The sequence below is a fragment of the Apodemus sylvaticus genome, chromosome 3, assembly GCF_947179515.1.
Source record: "Apodemus sylvaticus chromosome 3, mApoSyl1.1, whole genome shotgun sequence".
NCBI lineage: Eukaryota > Metazoa > Chordata > Mammalia > Rodentia > Muridae > Apodemus > Apodemus sylvaticus.
In genome coordinates this window covers 48,338,911-48,356,608 of record NC_067474.1, presented here as the reverse complement: position 1 = coordinate 48,356,608, position 17,698 = coordinate 48,338,911, and the positions used below count along the sequence as shown (strand labels likewise).

General features: G+C 40.5%; 1 protein-coding gene across 3 annotated transcripts in view; it reads left to right on the top strand.

Annotated features, from left to right (window-relative positions):
• Orc3 (origin recognition complex subunit 3) overlaps positions 1 to 16,745 on the top strand; it is a 48,028-nt gene extending 31,283 nt beyond the window's left edge. For 2 of the 3 annotated variants that reach the window (XM_052176221.1, XM_052176219.1), the window contains exons 13-20: positions 607 to 686; positions 6,536 to 6,669; positions 8,449 to 8,528; positions 10,112 to 10,209; positions 12,455 to 12,596; positions 15,057 to 15,173; positions 15,740 to 15,819; positions 16,500 to 16,745. In XM_052176221.1, the coding sequence (XP_052032181.1) occupies positions 607 to 686; positions 6,536 to 6,669; positions 8,449 to 8,528; positions 10,112 to 10,209; positions 12,455 to 12,596; positions 15,057 to 15,173; positions 15,740 to 15,819; positions 16,500 to 16,605 (837 nt within the window). In that variant the 3' untranslated portion in view covers positions 16,606 to 16,745. The remainder of the gene's footprint in view (positions 1 to 606; positions 687 to 6,535; positions 6,670 to 8,448; positions 8,529 to 10,111; positions 10,210 to 12,454; positions 12,597 to 15,056; positions 15,174 to 15,739; positions 15,820 to 16,499) is intronic. The other variant, XM_052176220.1, reaches the window with a different exon arrangement.
• Positions 16,746 to 17,698: the final 953 nt, after the last annotated feature.

The following is a 17,698-nucleotide window of genomic DNA, read 5'->3' as shown; positions in this document are numbered from 1 at the left end:
ACCACGCGAATCCCAGTGGATTGTCCTCTGTACTGGTGCTGTAATGTAGGGCCTTGCTAATGGGGCACTCACTCTGTTCCGGGCATAGGGAGAGCAGTTCTCCACCCCTGGGAACTGGAGATGGGAACTGTTGGATAGTGTTTGGTGGTTAACTTTGCATTGTACCAAGAGTTCAAACAAAAATAGTACTTCTGCTCTTTGCAAAATTATGCTGAGATGACCTTTTTATTAGACCCAAACCTGCGAGTCCTGTGTAGGATGCATGTGAGTGGTAGAATAATTAATCTCCAGATCTTTAGATCAAAGTGTAGAGATGGACCAGAACAGTGGCGAGGGTCTGCTAACTTAGCTATTAACCTTTCAATCAGCCATTTATTCCATCTCTAATGATACTTTATGGCTTATTGGTCTTGGCCACTCCCAATATAATTTGACTTTTATATAAATTATATTTCTATAGTGTCTGACCCAATATATGTCAAGAAGTCTTTTGTAATTTAATGATTTTTTTATTAATAGCATCAGCATGATGATTTTGCGTAACTAGTAGGCTATCAACTTGGTATGTGGTTTGTACTCCTCATAAATCATATCCTGCATTTCTAGATTAGGGAGCTGTATTGCACATGTTTAGAAAAGAAGATATGGGATTCGGAGGAGTATACATCAGCCTTGCAGCTGCTGAGGTAACTTTTTGTTGTTCTTTTTTAAGCCTGCCAGTAAGGCCTTCCTTCAGAACTCCTGTCTGCCCAAAAGCTTCCTATGCAGCCTGAATGAAAGAATATATAAACAGCTTTTGAATCGATGTGTGTAGTTTCTAGTGGTGTTACTCTAGGAACCACTGTAGTCTGTGCTTCCCATGCACTTCCTCAGCTCACACAGCACCTGACCACTGACCAGCCCAGTGTGCATTACATTTCGCCCTCAAGTTGCTCATATGATGTTATTAGAAAACAGTTTAAGCTATTAATTTTGGGCCAAATGTAACCAAAACTAGTTCATCGTAAAGACTTTATTTTTTTAGAGCCTCTCCCCCCCCCCCTCTCTCTCTCTCTCTCTCTCTCATTTGTTTGTTTTTTTTTTATTTGTGTATACCCAGCTCTGAGACCTTTTGTTTGATCACTTGAATGTGTCTGATTTGCACTCTTGTTTTTTAACATTATCTTCTCAGGGATCTAAGACCCATTTTTTATTTTATCTTATTTTTTTGTGATACAGGGTAACAACTGGTCTTAGCTGCTTTTGAAAGGACTTTAGGGTTCACAGTAAGGGAAAGTGGAGATAGTGTATCTTGAGGTAATTCAACTGTCTGTGGTAGAAGGAGCCCATGGGGTCTTTATAAAGCTTTATAAAGTTTTAGGGATTGGAATCTGGAAGACATCAATCATGAATGAACAGGACAAAAGAGATCTAGGGCGTGTTCAAGAAAGGCTTTCATTGTTTGGCATCGATTCCTAGCGGAATTTAATTTTGGGGTATCATGTGAAGAGAAGGTGAAAGTACTCAACTGGTTTACTCTTTCAGTAGGTCTCTCCTGGGTCTCATTCCAGTATTTCCAGGAAAATAGAGATTAATCTTCTACAAGTGACCTCAGTGACATTTGGAAATTTCACATAGGCAATAAACCTTGTGAAACTGTTTAATGGTTTTGGTTGTACTTTCCTATTGCATTTCAAGACCCTGTGGGTATCCACATATATGTCCTTTGTTTTTAAAGTCATCAGTCTCCTTTAGTTCTTCCTGTAAGATCAGTCTCCTTTAGTTCTTCCTGTAAGTATGGTTCACTGCCATGTAAATACCTGTTACCATGTAGCAGCTACCTGTAGAAGTATCTGGGACTTGTCCTTTTCCACTGACTCTCCTCCCTAGGGGACATATACTGGCTGGAGCCCAATCTTTGGAGATTCTATAGTCTCTGTTTAAGAGGACAAACAACTTACCAAAAGAGTCCCCTTTAAGAGACTAATGTGTTTAAATATATGAGCCATTGGGGGCCACTGTCAGTAAAGCTACCACAGTATTCCCCTCACACATGCAGATAGTGGCCACCTCCATAGTGAGAAAGGGAACCAATGGGAGGTAGGTGTCTGTCAAAGCTTAAACGTAACTCAGTAGGTACAAATGTGGATGTGAACACAGTATTTTTGTGGTTTTCTTTTCCTTTCTTTTGAGATAATGCCTCCCTATGTTGCTGAGGAGAGCCTTGAACTCAGAATCCTCATGCCTCTGGCAGTGTGCGTGTCATGTCTAGCAACCCGAACACATTAGAAAGAAGTCTGTTAACTGACTTTATTTTTAGCCCTCATTCCCTCCATGCCCAGAACAGATGGGCACCGTAGGAATTTAATTACTTGTTGTTGCTGTGATAATCACCATGACCAAGGCAATGTATAGAAGAGAGTTCCTTCAGCTGAGGGTGGTAGGGTTTACTTTGTGGTGGTAGCAGGCAACAGGGCAGCAGGTGGCAGGCTTCTGGACCCACAGGGATCACTGAGGTGGCACCCAGCTTCCAGTGCTGTGTTCTCTTCAGCAAGGCTGCACTTCCTCTGCCTTCGTAGACAGCACCACCACCTGATACCCACGTGTGCAAATGCATGAACATACAGGGGACATTCTTTATCAAGCTGACCCCAAGTCTAAAAACCGTAATACAACTATTAGTGGTTTAGGTAGAGTGTAGCTATAAAACTGAAATTTTTTACTATATGGAAAAATAAATCCCCAAAGAAATTTGATTTTCACTGAAAAGTTTTGTTTTTGAGACAGGGTCTCACTTTGTACTCCTGGCTGGTCTAGCTCGGTAGACAAGTCTAGCCATGGACACTGTGTTCCTCCCTCGAGGGCTGGGATTGAAGGTGTGTGACACCATGCTCAGCAATACTTCCTTTTTTTTCCATTTTTTAAAAAAATGTCATTAAACTGTTTTTGTGTGTTTATAAACTTTAAAATAGATTTCTGAAACTTTACTGGGCCAGGGTGGCACTCAGGATGGCTGTATTGTCAGGAGTGAGCGCCTTTGCCTGGGAGTCATCTCCCGGCACCCAGCCGATTGAGTCCTTGTGTTACAACTGTTGTTAGAATCTGTTATCCCTCTCTTCTTCGGTATTCCCAAATTCATAAATTAATTTATCTGGAAAGAACTTACTCATAAAAGTCCTGGGTTTACTAACTCAGAATCCAGTTAGGCCCATAAATGTCAGGTACCTAGGTTACAGAAGTCATGCAGATAATAGTAACACCTTTAGTGATGCTTGCTGTGGGTCAGTACAGCCTTAGGCACCCTGAGCACTGCAGTCCAGTGTGGGACACATTCTGGGAGGTCAGTTAGCCAAGTTTTCCCCAGGGAATCTGAAGCATAGAGAGGGCCTGCGTGACCTGCATGAGATTGCTGCACTGCTAATAGGATCATAATTCAGATCTGACTAAAAGCTGTTTATACCTTCAGCTTTGATTTGCCAAGCTCTAAAGTGGAAGTCAGGGGCTGTAAATAAAGCAGAACCAATAAATACCAAGTATAGTTTCCATCTTTTTATTAAGTTGAGCTCAACAGTACTGAGGATCAGACACAGCAGTTCTAACAAGGACTGGTCAAAGAGAAGTGATGGAGAAGCTTGCAGCTTCGCAGTAAATGTCTCTCCTCCTGTAGACACATTAGGCATGAACAAAGCATCAGAGACAGTTTTTGGTGTTTGCATAAAGTCTGAAAAACAGGTTTTCCTAGTTGACAGAACAGGAGCTTAAATGTAAATCTTCACAGTCTAGCATATTTTCTTTTGCATCCCAAACAGAAAAGAAATGTATCTTGTTTAGGTATGTCTTATTCAGAGGTGCTAAAAAGTTTCAAAATGAGCCAGGAGTTATAGCTTCTGTGGACTCCAACACCTCACTCACCCTGACTTACTGTCTCAGCACAAAGTACAGACAGAAAAATGAACCATTGTTTAATCTGCATGTCCTAAGTGCATTGTTCTGAGCTTACTGCAAAAACAAACTTACACATTGAAGCTGCCATGGATTCTACTCTCAATGTGGAATTCTAGTTCTGAATTTGGTGCTTAATTTCTTGTTTGCATTTATTTACCTGAAGAGTGAGCACCGAGGGATGGGAGGCATGGATGGCATGGATGTGGAGGTCAGAGGATGACTTTCTGGGTAGTTTTCTCCTTCTACCATGTGAGTTTCCAGGGATCAAACTCAGGTTATAAAGTGTCTTACCTGTGGAGGCATTTCACTGGCTCTGATGGGGGCTATTGACTTAACTAGCATCTTAGTTAAAGTTGCTGTTGCTGGGATAAAACACTGTTACCAAAAGTAACTTGGGGAGGAAAGAGTTTGTTTAGCTTACCTAGTTCAAGTCACAGTCTACTGAGGGAGACAAGGCAGGAAAACTGGGCAGAAGTCTAGAAACAGAAGCTGATACCTTGGCCAAGAATGTTCACGGATTTATTCCTTATGACATGCTCAACCTGCTTTCTTGTAAAACCAAAGAAGGACCATCAGACTAGGGTGGTACCACCTCCAGTGGACTGGGTCCTCCCACATCAATCACTGCTTAAGAAAATGGTCTATAGGCCTGCCTACACCCAGATCTTAGAGAGGCATTTTTAAATTGAGGTTTCCTCACCTTAGATAACTTGTTTCAAGTTGACATAAAAACTAGTCAGCACATAAGCTCAACTTTCATTGAGTTCTAAAAAGTAACCTGGTTAGTGTTTTAATCACCTCAAGTTAGTTCCTAGAGAGTAGAATCTTGAAATCTAAATTTCAGATGATAGTGGAACACTTCCTAAAGAATAAGCTACCTGCTATATGTTAGATTTCTAGGTGTAGGAGCTGAGACTATTTATTATCAAAATGGCATTTCTTTGTTTTAATATAGTGATCGCTGGTCCTGAATGTGCATCATGTTAGATTCTCTATAGGCATTTGTAGGCCTTGCATGAAACCAGACAGAAAGCTGTATTTAAAAGATTTTAAGGCTCACTCCTTGAGTAGTGGTTTCAGGCAACATCTGAGATATATCAACCATAGATTTCTGCCATCTCCTCAAAGACTGTGAATAAGACAATTGGTCAGCCAAATGCAATAGAACTTTATCTTGGATTTTCGTTCAAAGAAATTTGGTCTTCACTATGGGCTTATTAAGCTATGAAACTGTTAAGATGTAAGTTAATTAAGATATCCCAAGTAATCAAACTGGTAGGGTACCATTCTTAGAATTACTGTTGGTCTCATAGGATGAGTTAGTTGTTGTGAAAATAAGTTGTTACCCAGTACACCTGCCCCTCCCAGTACACTCCTATCTGATGTCACTTCCAAGGGCACCTTTACCAGATACCCAATCATGGAACTATCCGTTCCAATTTTGGACTTTTATTCTTCAAAACTATTTGCTTTAGAAAGTACCTTGCTTTGGTATTTGGTTGTAGTAAAAGAAGAATAGCATAATCACACAACAAGAAATCATATGATAAGAATTACTATTTTAGAAAATAAAAGGAAAAAGTTTTTGAGAGAATTTTATTTGTGGGAAAGATGGAAGGCTTTAGACATTGATCTCAAATTAATTCCAAAACTGGACCAAAATCACCCATTTAACTAATGGTGAACAATGACTTTATCACAATAAACATAAAAAGATAGGAATTTGTGTTTTTATCACTTTTTTTGCTAGTGAAAGGTACATGTAAGAAAGGAATTTTGTTGTAAGCACATTTACAGTGAGGCTGACTTTAGTGCCCAACTATCTAGACTGGTGTTATCTAAGTTACCCATGACTTGCATGTTCCTAAACTTGACTGTTGGTTCTGTTTCTTTCTATGGTCCCAGACTTGACAGGTTAATACTTCTTTAATGGCTTCTAAGATTTCTATGGGTTTCCCCTTCATCAGTGCACACTCCCTCCAAGTTTCTCTGATGCTTTTAAGGTCTTGTGGGATATACAGTAGTTCTTACAGTTGATGAAACTGAAATCTTGATCTTATCCCATTTCTGTAGTTTCTGTATCCTTGTTGTCCAATCAAAAGGAATTTGGATGGCCTTTGAGATTTATCAAGAACCAGATAACCTGTCTCTGGTCTGGTATAGATAATGGAGATCGTCATTTCCTCCCTTGGTTATTGCAATAGTCTGCTTGGTTTTTCTGACTTCATGCATGTTCCTTTACAAAGTAGCAGTCAGAATACTCTTGAAAATATGACTAGTAAATTTATTTTTTTCTTAAAACCATAACATGAAGTTGTTTCCTCTTAGAGATGAGGATGCTAAGGATCAGAACTGGGGAATGAGCTCGTCCGTCTCACACGATCAGAGCCAGGCTGTGAACACAAACCTTTGGCTGCTTGCTCACCTAAGCACATTACTGAAAAATCTATGCTTTAAATATCACAAATGGTGAATAAAATCTCTTAAAAAGATGAAATTACTAATGAGGATCTTATTTCATCTTCTGAACAAAAAACATTAAATATGCTGAAGAAATGTTAGGTGTGCTAGTTTTCTAGTTATGCCAGATCTCCTGTCACTGTTTTTCTAGAATGCTGGCAAAAGATGAACTGATGAGCATACTTCAGCAATGTATTGAGGTTTTGAATTCCTCTACTGAAAACCAGCTTGGCAACACAACACAGAAAATAAAGGATTTCCTGACCCAGTTTCAGAACCTTGATGGTAAGTGTAATATCCTGCCCATTTACAGTCCTTTAACCAGAATGGCATCAAAACTCTTCCATATCAATCAGCAGACCAGTCTCCAATGTAACATCTTAACAAGCACAAATAGTAAAGTATTTTGCAAAACAAAAAAAGTATTTGTTTTAAACAATGTAGAAAATCAAATGGAAGAAGAACATTTCCATTCTTCAGATGAAAATGGGTGACAGACAGTTCTCCTCTGGACAGACCATCTGTACTCTTTCCCTACCAGGGGTGCGTGATGACTCATGCAGCATGGAAACACCCTCTTTGAAATGTTTGCTTATCCTCCTGTGGCAGATAGTCCTTTGTCTCTAAACTCCATTAGTTTCAGAACATTGTCTTTGTGGACATCTCTCCTCATACCTCTGTAGCGCCTCCTCAGGGGTCTCTGACAGGTACTCAGTTACAGAGGATGAGGACAGGTGAGCAGTGCTAATTTGCTCCCTCCAAATTATGTGTGAGAGGTGACCTTTAGCACCACAGCAATGACCCTGAACCATCTCACAGAAGTAAAAATGTTAAAAGACTAGAAGTTGAGATCATCCCAGCTACGACAAACTGAAACCTGGGACAAAAAGTAAACTGCTTTATACTTAACCGCTATCGATACAACACCCAGACTTTGATCTCTCTTGGCTTCCAGCTATGAGAGAGAGAGAGAGAGAGAGAGAGAGAGAGAGAGAGAGAGAGAGACAGACAGGGACGGGGGGGGGGGTAATATCAGTTCACAGTTGTAGTCTCACCAATGAGAAGCAACTCTTAAGGACATATACACTATAAAATAGCTTTTTCTATAAAAAAAAAAAAAAAAAAAACTACAGATACCATAATTGTAATTAGAGTTTATATGTGATCTAGTGAACAAATCTTGTGATAAATTAGCACTAAGTGGTTATCACTTTTCAAATTGAAAGCTGAAAATTAAAATGTTTGACAACAGTAAAGAATAGAGTGTTTTATGAATTAAAACAAAACCACCATCCTGCTGATTTGTCTTTATTTCTTGGTTTAAAAAAACAATTGTTATTAATAACAAAGAATGCATAAAATTCTCACAAGAAGAAATATTTGGTTATTTGCCACCTATGGTCTCTTTACACTGTTGACATATTTTAATTTAGAATTAAATTGGAGAGGGTAAAATCTGGCTGAGTGTTAATTTTAAGGTTCTGCTACAAGGTAATGGAATGGAATAAAGAATTTAGCTAGTAGTTATCCTAACCTTAGGTTATAACTTCCTAAAATTAGGAATTTTCTTGTGTTTCTTTAAGAATAACATATATTCTTTAGCTAATTTTTATATCATATTTGAACCAAACCAGTCAGGTTCCCAAGTCAGAGAAGCATAGCCAGGCATGCCTATCAGTTAGGAATCTCTCTCCTGTGAATTGCTTTTACAGCTTTTATGCACCACCTTCCTTGCTAAACAGTAATGAATCAAAAGCAGTACACTGGAAGGTTGAGAGTAGGTGGATCGGAATGTAGCTGACCATGCTTTCAATCTTAGGTCAAAGGGAAATAGTCTCAAGTCTGTATGTTTTTTTTTTTATATAGGCTTTTGTTCTGTTTGCTAGAAACACTCTTAGAGTTCAGTAGCTAGTGGCTGAAGATCTCACTGTATAAATGATGAAATGTGCATTGCCTTCAGCTTCTGGAAGGAGCATCATTTGGCAGTCTTGCTCATGTTTAAAATAAGTATCAATTTTACTTCCACTGTCTATTCTCTATTGTATATTGGTTTTGTATTCAAAGCAGATAGCAAAGAAGAAGAGGATGCTTGTGGGTCACAGCCAAAGGCACTGCAGAAGACAGACCTCTATCACCTTCAGAAGGTAGGTGTCTTTCAGTTCCTTCCAGCTGTGTGGGAGGTGGTTCCCTTGTTTTAATTTGTGCTCTCGACTCGTTCTGCCAGAATGTCATCGATTTCATATCTTACATCACAACCAGAAACAATAGACAGACTGAAGCTAATAACTCAGACGTACAGATGCTGTCTAAACTGCAGGAAGGGGTTGGGTTTCTATGCTAATTAAGGAATTAGAAGGCAGGAAAGAAGTGTTACAGGAAATCTCAGGTAACTCTTGTGGAGACAGTGGGGAAATTATATATAATACCAGGGAAATCAAAGTCCCTTTTTCGGGTCCTTAGTCTCATTAATGAAAAAAAATTAACTACATGCCCAAATAAGCAGGGCAGCCATTTATTATGTGGTGGTGGTGGTGGTGGTGGTGGTGGTGTTTTTATCTTAAAGCCTCCCTGCAAACCAGGCAGGCAAGCTGTAACTGGAAGCTGTCAAGAGGAAGAGAGGCTGGCCTAGCAGCAGGTGTGGCTGGGAGGATGGCTCTAGAGACCACGGAAGCCCAGAGGGTTAGGACAGTTAGAGAGCACACTTAGGCTCTGGCCAGGATACAGAAGAAAAAAGAACAAAAAGGAGTTACAACCCTGCAGACCCAGGCAGACTCCACGCAGCCTCTTTACTGGTCGTAAGGTAAACTAGCCAGGCTGACCAGGGGGGGCCTCCCAGCCAGGCCCTCCCTCCCTCCCTTCCTCCCTCCCTCCTTCCCCCCTCCCCCTCCCTCCACTGACGTCATTCTCAAGGGAGAAGACAGCAGCAGGTCTCCACCCAGAGCTAGACTCCATTCTGTTCTTTGTCTTATGGTCCCCCTAGATTATACATGCACAGTCTTAAGAGTCTACTAGACAATACAGAATCAATCCTGAAGCTTTAAGGAAGAAAACACAATTAATTGTAAAGGAGAAATGGGAGTATGGTTTGCAAAAAGAAGATGAATATAATGTACTTATTTCTCTTTTTGATCAGAAATTCAAGAGTCTAAGTCAAAGCTTTTTGACTTCTCCCTCACCCCTGCAGTGCTGAGAAGCAAACCCAGGTTATCTCCACACTGGCTAGAGCCGTACCACTGAACTACAGATCTCAGCCTTTTTCTTTTTATTCAACACTCATTGGGTTTTAAAAAAAAAAAGCAAGCACCTGATAGTCAAATGAGCCTTCTTAGTCCATTTTACCAAGTTAAAATGTACCACAAAATTTCTGTCTGATATTGTTCCTGTGGGCCAAAGCTGTGGTGGGAATGGATGGGTGTTTTCTTCTCATGTTCCTAAATGAAAATTAACAGTTTCTAAACAGTGAGCACTCTTGTATACCTGAGCAGTGAACTAAACTGCTCTCTTCTGCCCTTGACCATTTACTTGGTTTATGTTTAAAGTAAAACACATAGAGGGGCAGAGTCTGTCCAGATTTCTAGTAGAAAATAAAGCACATTTGATCTGGTTCTTTGTCTGCACCCTGTCTTAGTAGACAGCATCAGCTGTCTCTCCACATGAGTGACAGCTCTCAAAGTGTTTCTCTTCCAAAGTCAAAGATGGTGTATTTTTTATACCCACTGCCCTTTAGTCTTTACTGGAGATGAAAGAGCTAAGGAGAACTAAGAAGCCAACCAAATTTGAATTGCTCAGAGAAAATGTTATAAACTTCATCGACAACTTGGTGAGGTGAGTCTAATGCTCTGATGAGCTGACAGTAATCCTTTTCCAAATGACACCAGGAAACTCCCTGCCCACAGCCAATCCAGGGCGTTTTTTCCCCCAATTAGACTCAGAGTGCTTTTCTTTACCTTCTTTCCTAGTTATCTAATCAAACGACTATATTTTTTACTGTTGGTTCAGGAAGGCAGGTTTAAACCTTATTTAGCTAGTTAGGCCTGGTGCAGAAATACAGGACACTTCAGAGTATTTTCTCAATTTTGCGTTGTTCTTACCGTTTTTTCTGCCTGTTATAGGATCTGGGTCAGTCTGAAACAGATATTGTATACTCGCCATGCTACTGTTTTGTTCTGAAGTTTATCAGGACAACTAAGTATTAGCACCAGATCTATACTGCAGTATCTACTCAGCAAGTATCAAAGTCTCCTATCTAGTTTGTTTATGAGTCTTTCTTGGGGAGCCTGGATTATTCTGAGTATTTTCCAAAAGCCTGCTTTATGTGTGTACATAAAACCACCATCCAGGTGATCTTATGGAAACATGGACAGATTTAAAACATGTTAAGTACACCAAAGAAAAGGACTTAGCTAGCTAGCTACAGGATGTAAAGGTCCATCCTGTCAACCCAGCACTTGAAAGGCTAGGACAAGAAAAGTCACTGGACAATCCAGGCTAACATGACCTTAAGTTTTACATCAACTAGACTACTGAGACCCTGCCTAAAAAGGAAAGTAGGAAAGGTGTTTTTAGGTGAAGGCAGTTCAAACTGGTCAGCAGATGAGGCTGTGAATAGGAATGGTTGGGGGTGGGGGAAGAGTAGTTTTTTGGTGAGTATCATGATAGTGATCACCCTGAAAGTGAAAATTTCCATTTCCCAGTACAATGTTGAGGGCAGAGTTATTTTTCGTTCTTGAAGAAAGTAATGCTAAGAGGTAAAATGAGCAACAAAGTATATCAAAAAGTAAGTTAAAAATAAAATGTGCATTAAAAAAAGCAATTCATTCAAAATGGGATTGAAGGCCTGGTAAGGAGAGCCAGGCCAGGCCGGTGCCGACAGCCGCAGCCCTTGCTGCCCAGCACTGAGCCTTTCTTGTTCCCAGGGCTTCCCCCCTTCATCAAGCTGTGAACCAGGCCCTTGAGCTCCAACAAATCCCAGCGGGCACCTTCTGACTTCTTGTCTATTGTGTCTGCCTCTTTAACCTTTCATGAGCTGCTGAAATAATGCTGAGAATGACTGAGATTTGCTGTGAAATCACAAAACTTCCCACAGTGAGACTTGATGTTGTTACCAAGATTGCCTCTCCCAGGAGGAAAGAGGTTAAAATTATACTTTAAGGGAAAGGGGAAGGAAACAAGAGAAATGAGGCGAAACCTCAAAGAGAAAACGGGACTCCTGTGTCACACCCGCCACAACCCCATCCCTATTTTCCACAGGGCCTAGAATACAGATGTTTGACAGAGCTTCTCGGTCTGAACAGAAGATATTTAAAAATAAATACAAGCAAAATGCCAACTCAAAAATCTATGCTGGTTTACAAGAGGCAGAATGAATAGGCTCAGGGACTCTCAGAGGAAGAATGGTGGTCGGTCATGCTGAGTGCCCACTCTTCTGCAAAGTCTGGACAGAAATGCATGGGCTTTCGTAGAGTAGCATCCTCTCTAGGAGGTGAAAAAGGAGTAGCAGTAATGTTTTTGTGGCTACACTGAGGTACTGCTTTGATGTATATAAAGGGAATTAGAGTGGCTTACAGGTCCACCTAGTCCAACAATGGCTGTCTCCTGACAGAAACAAGAACCCAGTCCAGTGGTCATTCAGTCTCCAATGCTGCCTTTCTCAGTTGGTCTTCAGCACATGTCCTGAAGAGGTGAACTAATAACCAGTGAAGGAATCTCTCAGCAAAGGGATGTATGCACTTGTCAGTGAGAAGGGCGAAAACAAACGCTTTCTTCCCTGTCCTTTGTACAGGCTGTCATGAGAGGGTGTGGCCCAGATTTAGGTTGGTTTTCCCACCTCAGAGGATCCACCCTGCTGCCTGGGTAAAACATTAATGCCAGACATCACAAATAGTTTTAAAAGTAGTATTGACATGTAAAACTGGGTGAAACTATATGGGATCCATTACTTGGCTTTGGTTGCTGATATGTTTATTAAGTAGCAATACTCAATAGAAGACTGACAAACTGTGGAATTGTATGTGTATGCAACCTGTATGTGTACGCATCCAAAAGCTGTCATGTGATTTCACTGTTTCAGAGACTACCTTCTGCCTCCTGAGAGCCAGCCTCTGCACGAGGTGGTGTACTTCAGTGCTGCCAACACACTCCGTGAGCACTTAAACGCTGCTCCAAGACTCGCCCTCCACACTGCACTCAACAACCCTTATTATTACCTGAAGGTAAGAAGGCAGTGCCACTCTCCTCCGAATCGTGCTCAAGCCCTAGTCGCCAGGATCACACAGACATGCTAAGCTAAGCTGTTTTAATAAGCATAGCCCTTGGCAACTCTGGGTGCTGCCACTCACATTTTCCTTAAATAAAAGTTCTTAGCTTTTAGATAAACTGAGTGATAACAGCAGTCGGTAATCAGCGGAGGCTGTGTGCATTTGCTCATTTGGAAACTGCCTTTCATGTGATAAAACCAGTAAGATGGTATTTGCCACTAAGCCTCATGACCTGAGTATGGTATAAGGAGACAACCGACTCCAAAAAGTCATCTTATGATCTACACATTCATGACCACATACAGAAGAAAATTTTGAACAAATCATAGGTAGAAAGCTCTAGTGTCTTATTCTTGTAAAAAATGATTGCCCTCCACCCCCACCCCCCCAAATGATTTGAGTATCTTTGGCTGTCCTGAACTTGCTCTATACACCAGACTGGCCTCAAACTCACAGAGATCCAACTGCCTCTGCTCCCAGAGTTCTGGGATTAAAGGCGTGCACCACCACTGCCCAGCAGAAAAGGATTCGTATGTAGGTAACAACAGTGGGTCAGCGGTCAGGTAATAAGGCCTAATGAAAGGATATAAAATTCTAAGTGCATATTTTCAATGGAAAAAAACCACCCTTGGATTTTACATGGATTTTTAATTCCAACAGCAATCTATTCTGGGAGGATCTGTAGGGCACTGCCGCAGAAACTCCTAAGACAACATACAAGGGAACAGTTGCCTAAAATCCAGGAAGTGACTAATTTCAGTTTCAAATGTTCAATACTTTTGTTTTGACAGGTAAAATGAACACTGAGTATTATTAAGTAGGCGGATAGATTTTTGAACAAGGGCAAATGTGTGTGCTCGGAAAAAAATGCTTTAGAAGGCACTTTTATAATTCTAGCTCTACAGAGGTTCAGGCAAGATCACCGCATTCAGGGCCAGTATGAACTTACCGATACTTTGAAAAAGTAAAGTGAGCTGACTCTCAGTTCAGCTCAGTGAATGAAAGGGCTAGTGATTACCTAGTAAGAATTCTTAATAGCCTGAGCTTGGTCCCCTGTAAACATGGGAGAGTGAATTGATTCCACAGAGTTGTCTTCTGACCATGGCATGTGCCACACAGGACATGCATGCCCACACACACATCATACACATACACACAGAGTGATTATATTTTTAGTTAAAAAGCGGCTCCATAGACACCCCAGACTAGCTAGCCTGTTCCTTGCAAAATGGGATACAGATCTGAAGTATGGGAGCACACAGAGGTGCACTATGGGGAGAATACTGAATAGGACGTCACTGGTCAGTGCTTTCCAATGCTGGTGGCAACCAGGAGCTCGACAGTTTCGTATTGAAAGACTAGTTATTTGTTTGGGTGTGTGCTCATGTGAGTAAAGTTCCTCCAGGAGTCCAGATGGTGCTGAAATGAAAGGTGCTGTGAGTTGCGCACAGTGCGGGGCCTGGGACCAAGCTCTGGTCCTCTGCCACATACAGCAGCAGATGCTCTTAACTCCTGGGCATCTCTCCATCCTTAACAACTTCATAGTTAAATAACAGCAGGGGCGAGTCAGCTAGCCTCGTCAGGAGGTAAAAGCATTTGTCTGTCATCAAGCCTTGACTGAGTTTAATCTCTGAGACTCCAACCACAGAGGGAAGGAGGCAACTTTTAATGTGTAAGCTACAAATTAAAACATTTAGTGGTAGAGTTACAGAAACAAGCTGACGTGGTCTTACATGCATTTTGTGTATGAGATTTTGTTTCTTAATAAAACTTGGATTTCAAGTAAGTTAATCCAATACTGACATTTCTATAGGGCTTGTGGTGTGAGGCTGACTGCCTGCAGGTCTTTATGGTGCCCTCTCCTGGTCTGTGCAGATGACTGTATTAAGGGGCAGCAGCTGATCACATGGACACACTCATGCACAGAAACAGAAATAAATCTGGAGAAAACTTTGCAGTGTTGGTTAGGTTGTGATGACTAAGCCAGGCCATGTGGAGACTCTGTTTCCAGAACAACAGAAAGTGCAGTGCTGAGAGCAGTCTTGTCTTTGGGAGATCACATTTATTCTACTATTACCAATGAGAAGTGTTCACTGACGCCACATAATAACTGCTAGAATTGCATTTATAACAAATGTTGGAAATAGCGTTTTCTTGGGTAATCATTCCCAGAGATTTCTAAACTTTTACAGCAAACTGAAACATGTATTATGACAGTTTCCATAAATAATAATTTGTAAATAAGATTTCAAAGGAAAAAAGTCCTATGGGGAGAGTGGCTTGGCGCTGGAAGGATAAGGGCAGGACTGAAGTATGAGGCAAGTAAAGAGGACTCTACTTTCTGATTTACTAAATGCACTCATCATTTTGTTTTTAATAATTTCTAAAAGGCAGTAACTTTTAATCTGATTTTAGAATGAAGCACTGAGAAGCGAGGAAGGGTGCATTCCGAACACTGCCCCTGACATCTGTGTGGCATATAAACTGCACCTGGAGTGCAGCCGGCTCATCAACCTGGTCGACTGGGCAGAGGTGGGTCACAAGGAGCAAGTTAGCTATTTAAAGTTTTCCTAGAGTTTTGCTTTTTTTTTTTTTTAAGTGTTTTGAATTCAACTTTTATCCTGAAATTTGTTTGTAAAGCATAAATGTTTTTATGCTTCATTAGTTCCTAAGGAAGCAGGTCTTTCTGTAGCAGTCTGTCCTAACAGGCTCCTATTCTGATCCTGTTTTTTTAAAAGCAAAAGCCAAATGAAGGATTCAGATGAGCTCTGTGCACTTCAGAATACAGGGTGTGGTGGAACCCACCCCTCACACAAGGTCCTATCTGGCATCTTCTCAACATTAAAGGACATGCTGGATTAGACTCTTCCAAGAGAAATATGCACTTTCCTGGAGTAAGAGATTGACAATAGACGAAACGGGGATTTCTCTGCTTTTAAATTTTGAATAGTTATGTGTTAATCCTCTAACACAAATGTGTAGATGTGCCAGTGTCTACAGCAACTCCTAAAACCTGATTAGTTCTAGAACTACCTCAAGGATACAGAAAAGATACCTAGCAATAAGTTGTATTTTCTTCTGTCTTGTATACACAAAAGGCTTTTGCAACAGTTGTGACAGCTGCTGAGAAAATGGATGCTGATTCTACAGTCTCAGAAGAAATGAGTGAAGTTATTCAGTATCCTTTTAAAACCAGTTCTAGTGTCCCAGGAACAGTATTTTTAAGTTTCCTATTTCTTGAACTGGCTAGGTCATTTGCTTAATTTAAGGCCCTTAAATAAAGGGCCTTGAATTCAAATCCTAGCACAAAAAACAAACAAACAAAAAACAAAACAAAAAAACCCCACACACATACACACACACACACCTAAAAATTCATAACTATGTATTGCTTCTCAACCATACCACCCTAAAACAACCTTAATTTCCTCTTTTTTCTCTCTTTTTTTTTTTTTGAGACAGGGCTTCTCTGTGTAGCCCTGGCTGTCCTGGAGCTCACTCTGTAGAGCAGGCTGACCTCGAACTCTTTTCCATCTGTTGTTGGTCCATCTGACATTTTTGTGAGACATGGTATCATGTAGCCTCACCTGACAGGCCTCAAACTGCTTCTGTTTCAATTGCTGGTGTTACAAGGTGTGCACCACCACACAAAGCTCCATTTGAACCTTGTATTCTGATTGCATTTAATGTTTTCCAATAGGGTTATATAATTTAGTAGTATTTATTTCAACTGCTTATTTCAATTTACCAGTTTCTATTTCAACTTTGAAATTTCATTATTTTTTTTTTTTTTTGGTCAAACAAACTAAAAAAAAAAAAAAAAACAAAATCCTAATTTTCCTTAGCTAGAGCCTCCAGTGCTCGATTTATTAGAGCTGTTTCTGAATTAGAACTTTTAGGCTTTATAAAACCTACGAAACAGAAGACTGACCATGTTGCAAGGCTCACATGGGGAGGCTGCTAAAAAGCAAATGAGTGAAGAAGACAAGAGTTCCACATCCAACTTGAGACGAAAAGCAGATCTGGCATTATTGTCATATTTGTATCAAAACGTCTTTGGAGTACTTCAAAGTCTAACAAATGCATAAAGCCTTTAACACACTATCAGCATGCATTACGTCATCCTTGCTCGTCCGGTGTGTGAATGCTAGAGCTTCTTATGTAGTTCCTTCTCCGCAGCACCCACCAGTACACTAATGTCAAATCTTACCCGTGTTTTCCTTGCTAGAAAGGCTTGAAAATCACCTCTGCCTCCCCCCCCCCTTTTTTTTTTTCGAGACAGGGTTTCTCTGTGTAGACCTGGCTGTCCTGGAACTCACTCTGTAGACCAGGCTGGCCTCGAACTCAGAAATCCGCCTGCCTCTGCCTCCAAGTGCTAGGATTACAGGCGTGCACTACCACGCCTGGCTTTTTTTTTTTTTTTTTTTTTTTTTGTAATCTTGGCAACTTACCAGGCCCAAAGCTATTTGGCTTTATACTTAATATTTACATGAACAGTCATGGAGACTTACAACCAGTAACTTACAAAATTCAGAAATGTAATGATAAGAACTTAAGGATCAGACATCTAAAGCTCATTATACCAAAATTGTTCACAAATGATTCAGAGAGCCCATGACCAGAATAAACTTTTGCTTTGACTTGTATTGCAGGGTAATAATGTATAAGATTATGATCCTTCCTCCATGTCCCAATCCCCAAATGCTGAGATTTCAAGGAATTTACATTATGCCTAGATGAGAAAACATGTCTTTAAACAACACATCTTAATGCATATATACTGGAGTATTTTTATCCTGTCTGTCTGAGGCATGTATTTCCCCCCTAGATATGTACATGCATTTGTGCATGTATGCATGCACGTTGACTTTTTCCTCAACCATCTAAGATCAACACAACAGAAGTTGGTCTTATCAAAAGAAGCCGTAGGACTGAACCATTAAACTGATCTGTGTAACATTACGTGGTATCCTATAAAAATCCAATCCTTAGTTGAGGTGCCTGGCATTTCTCAGATATTTTAGAAAACAAGTTCAGTGTTTTCCTTATCCTTTATT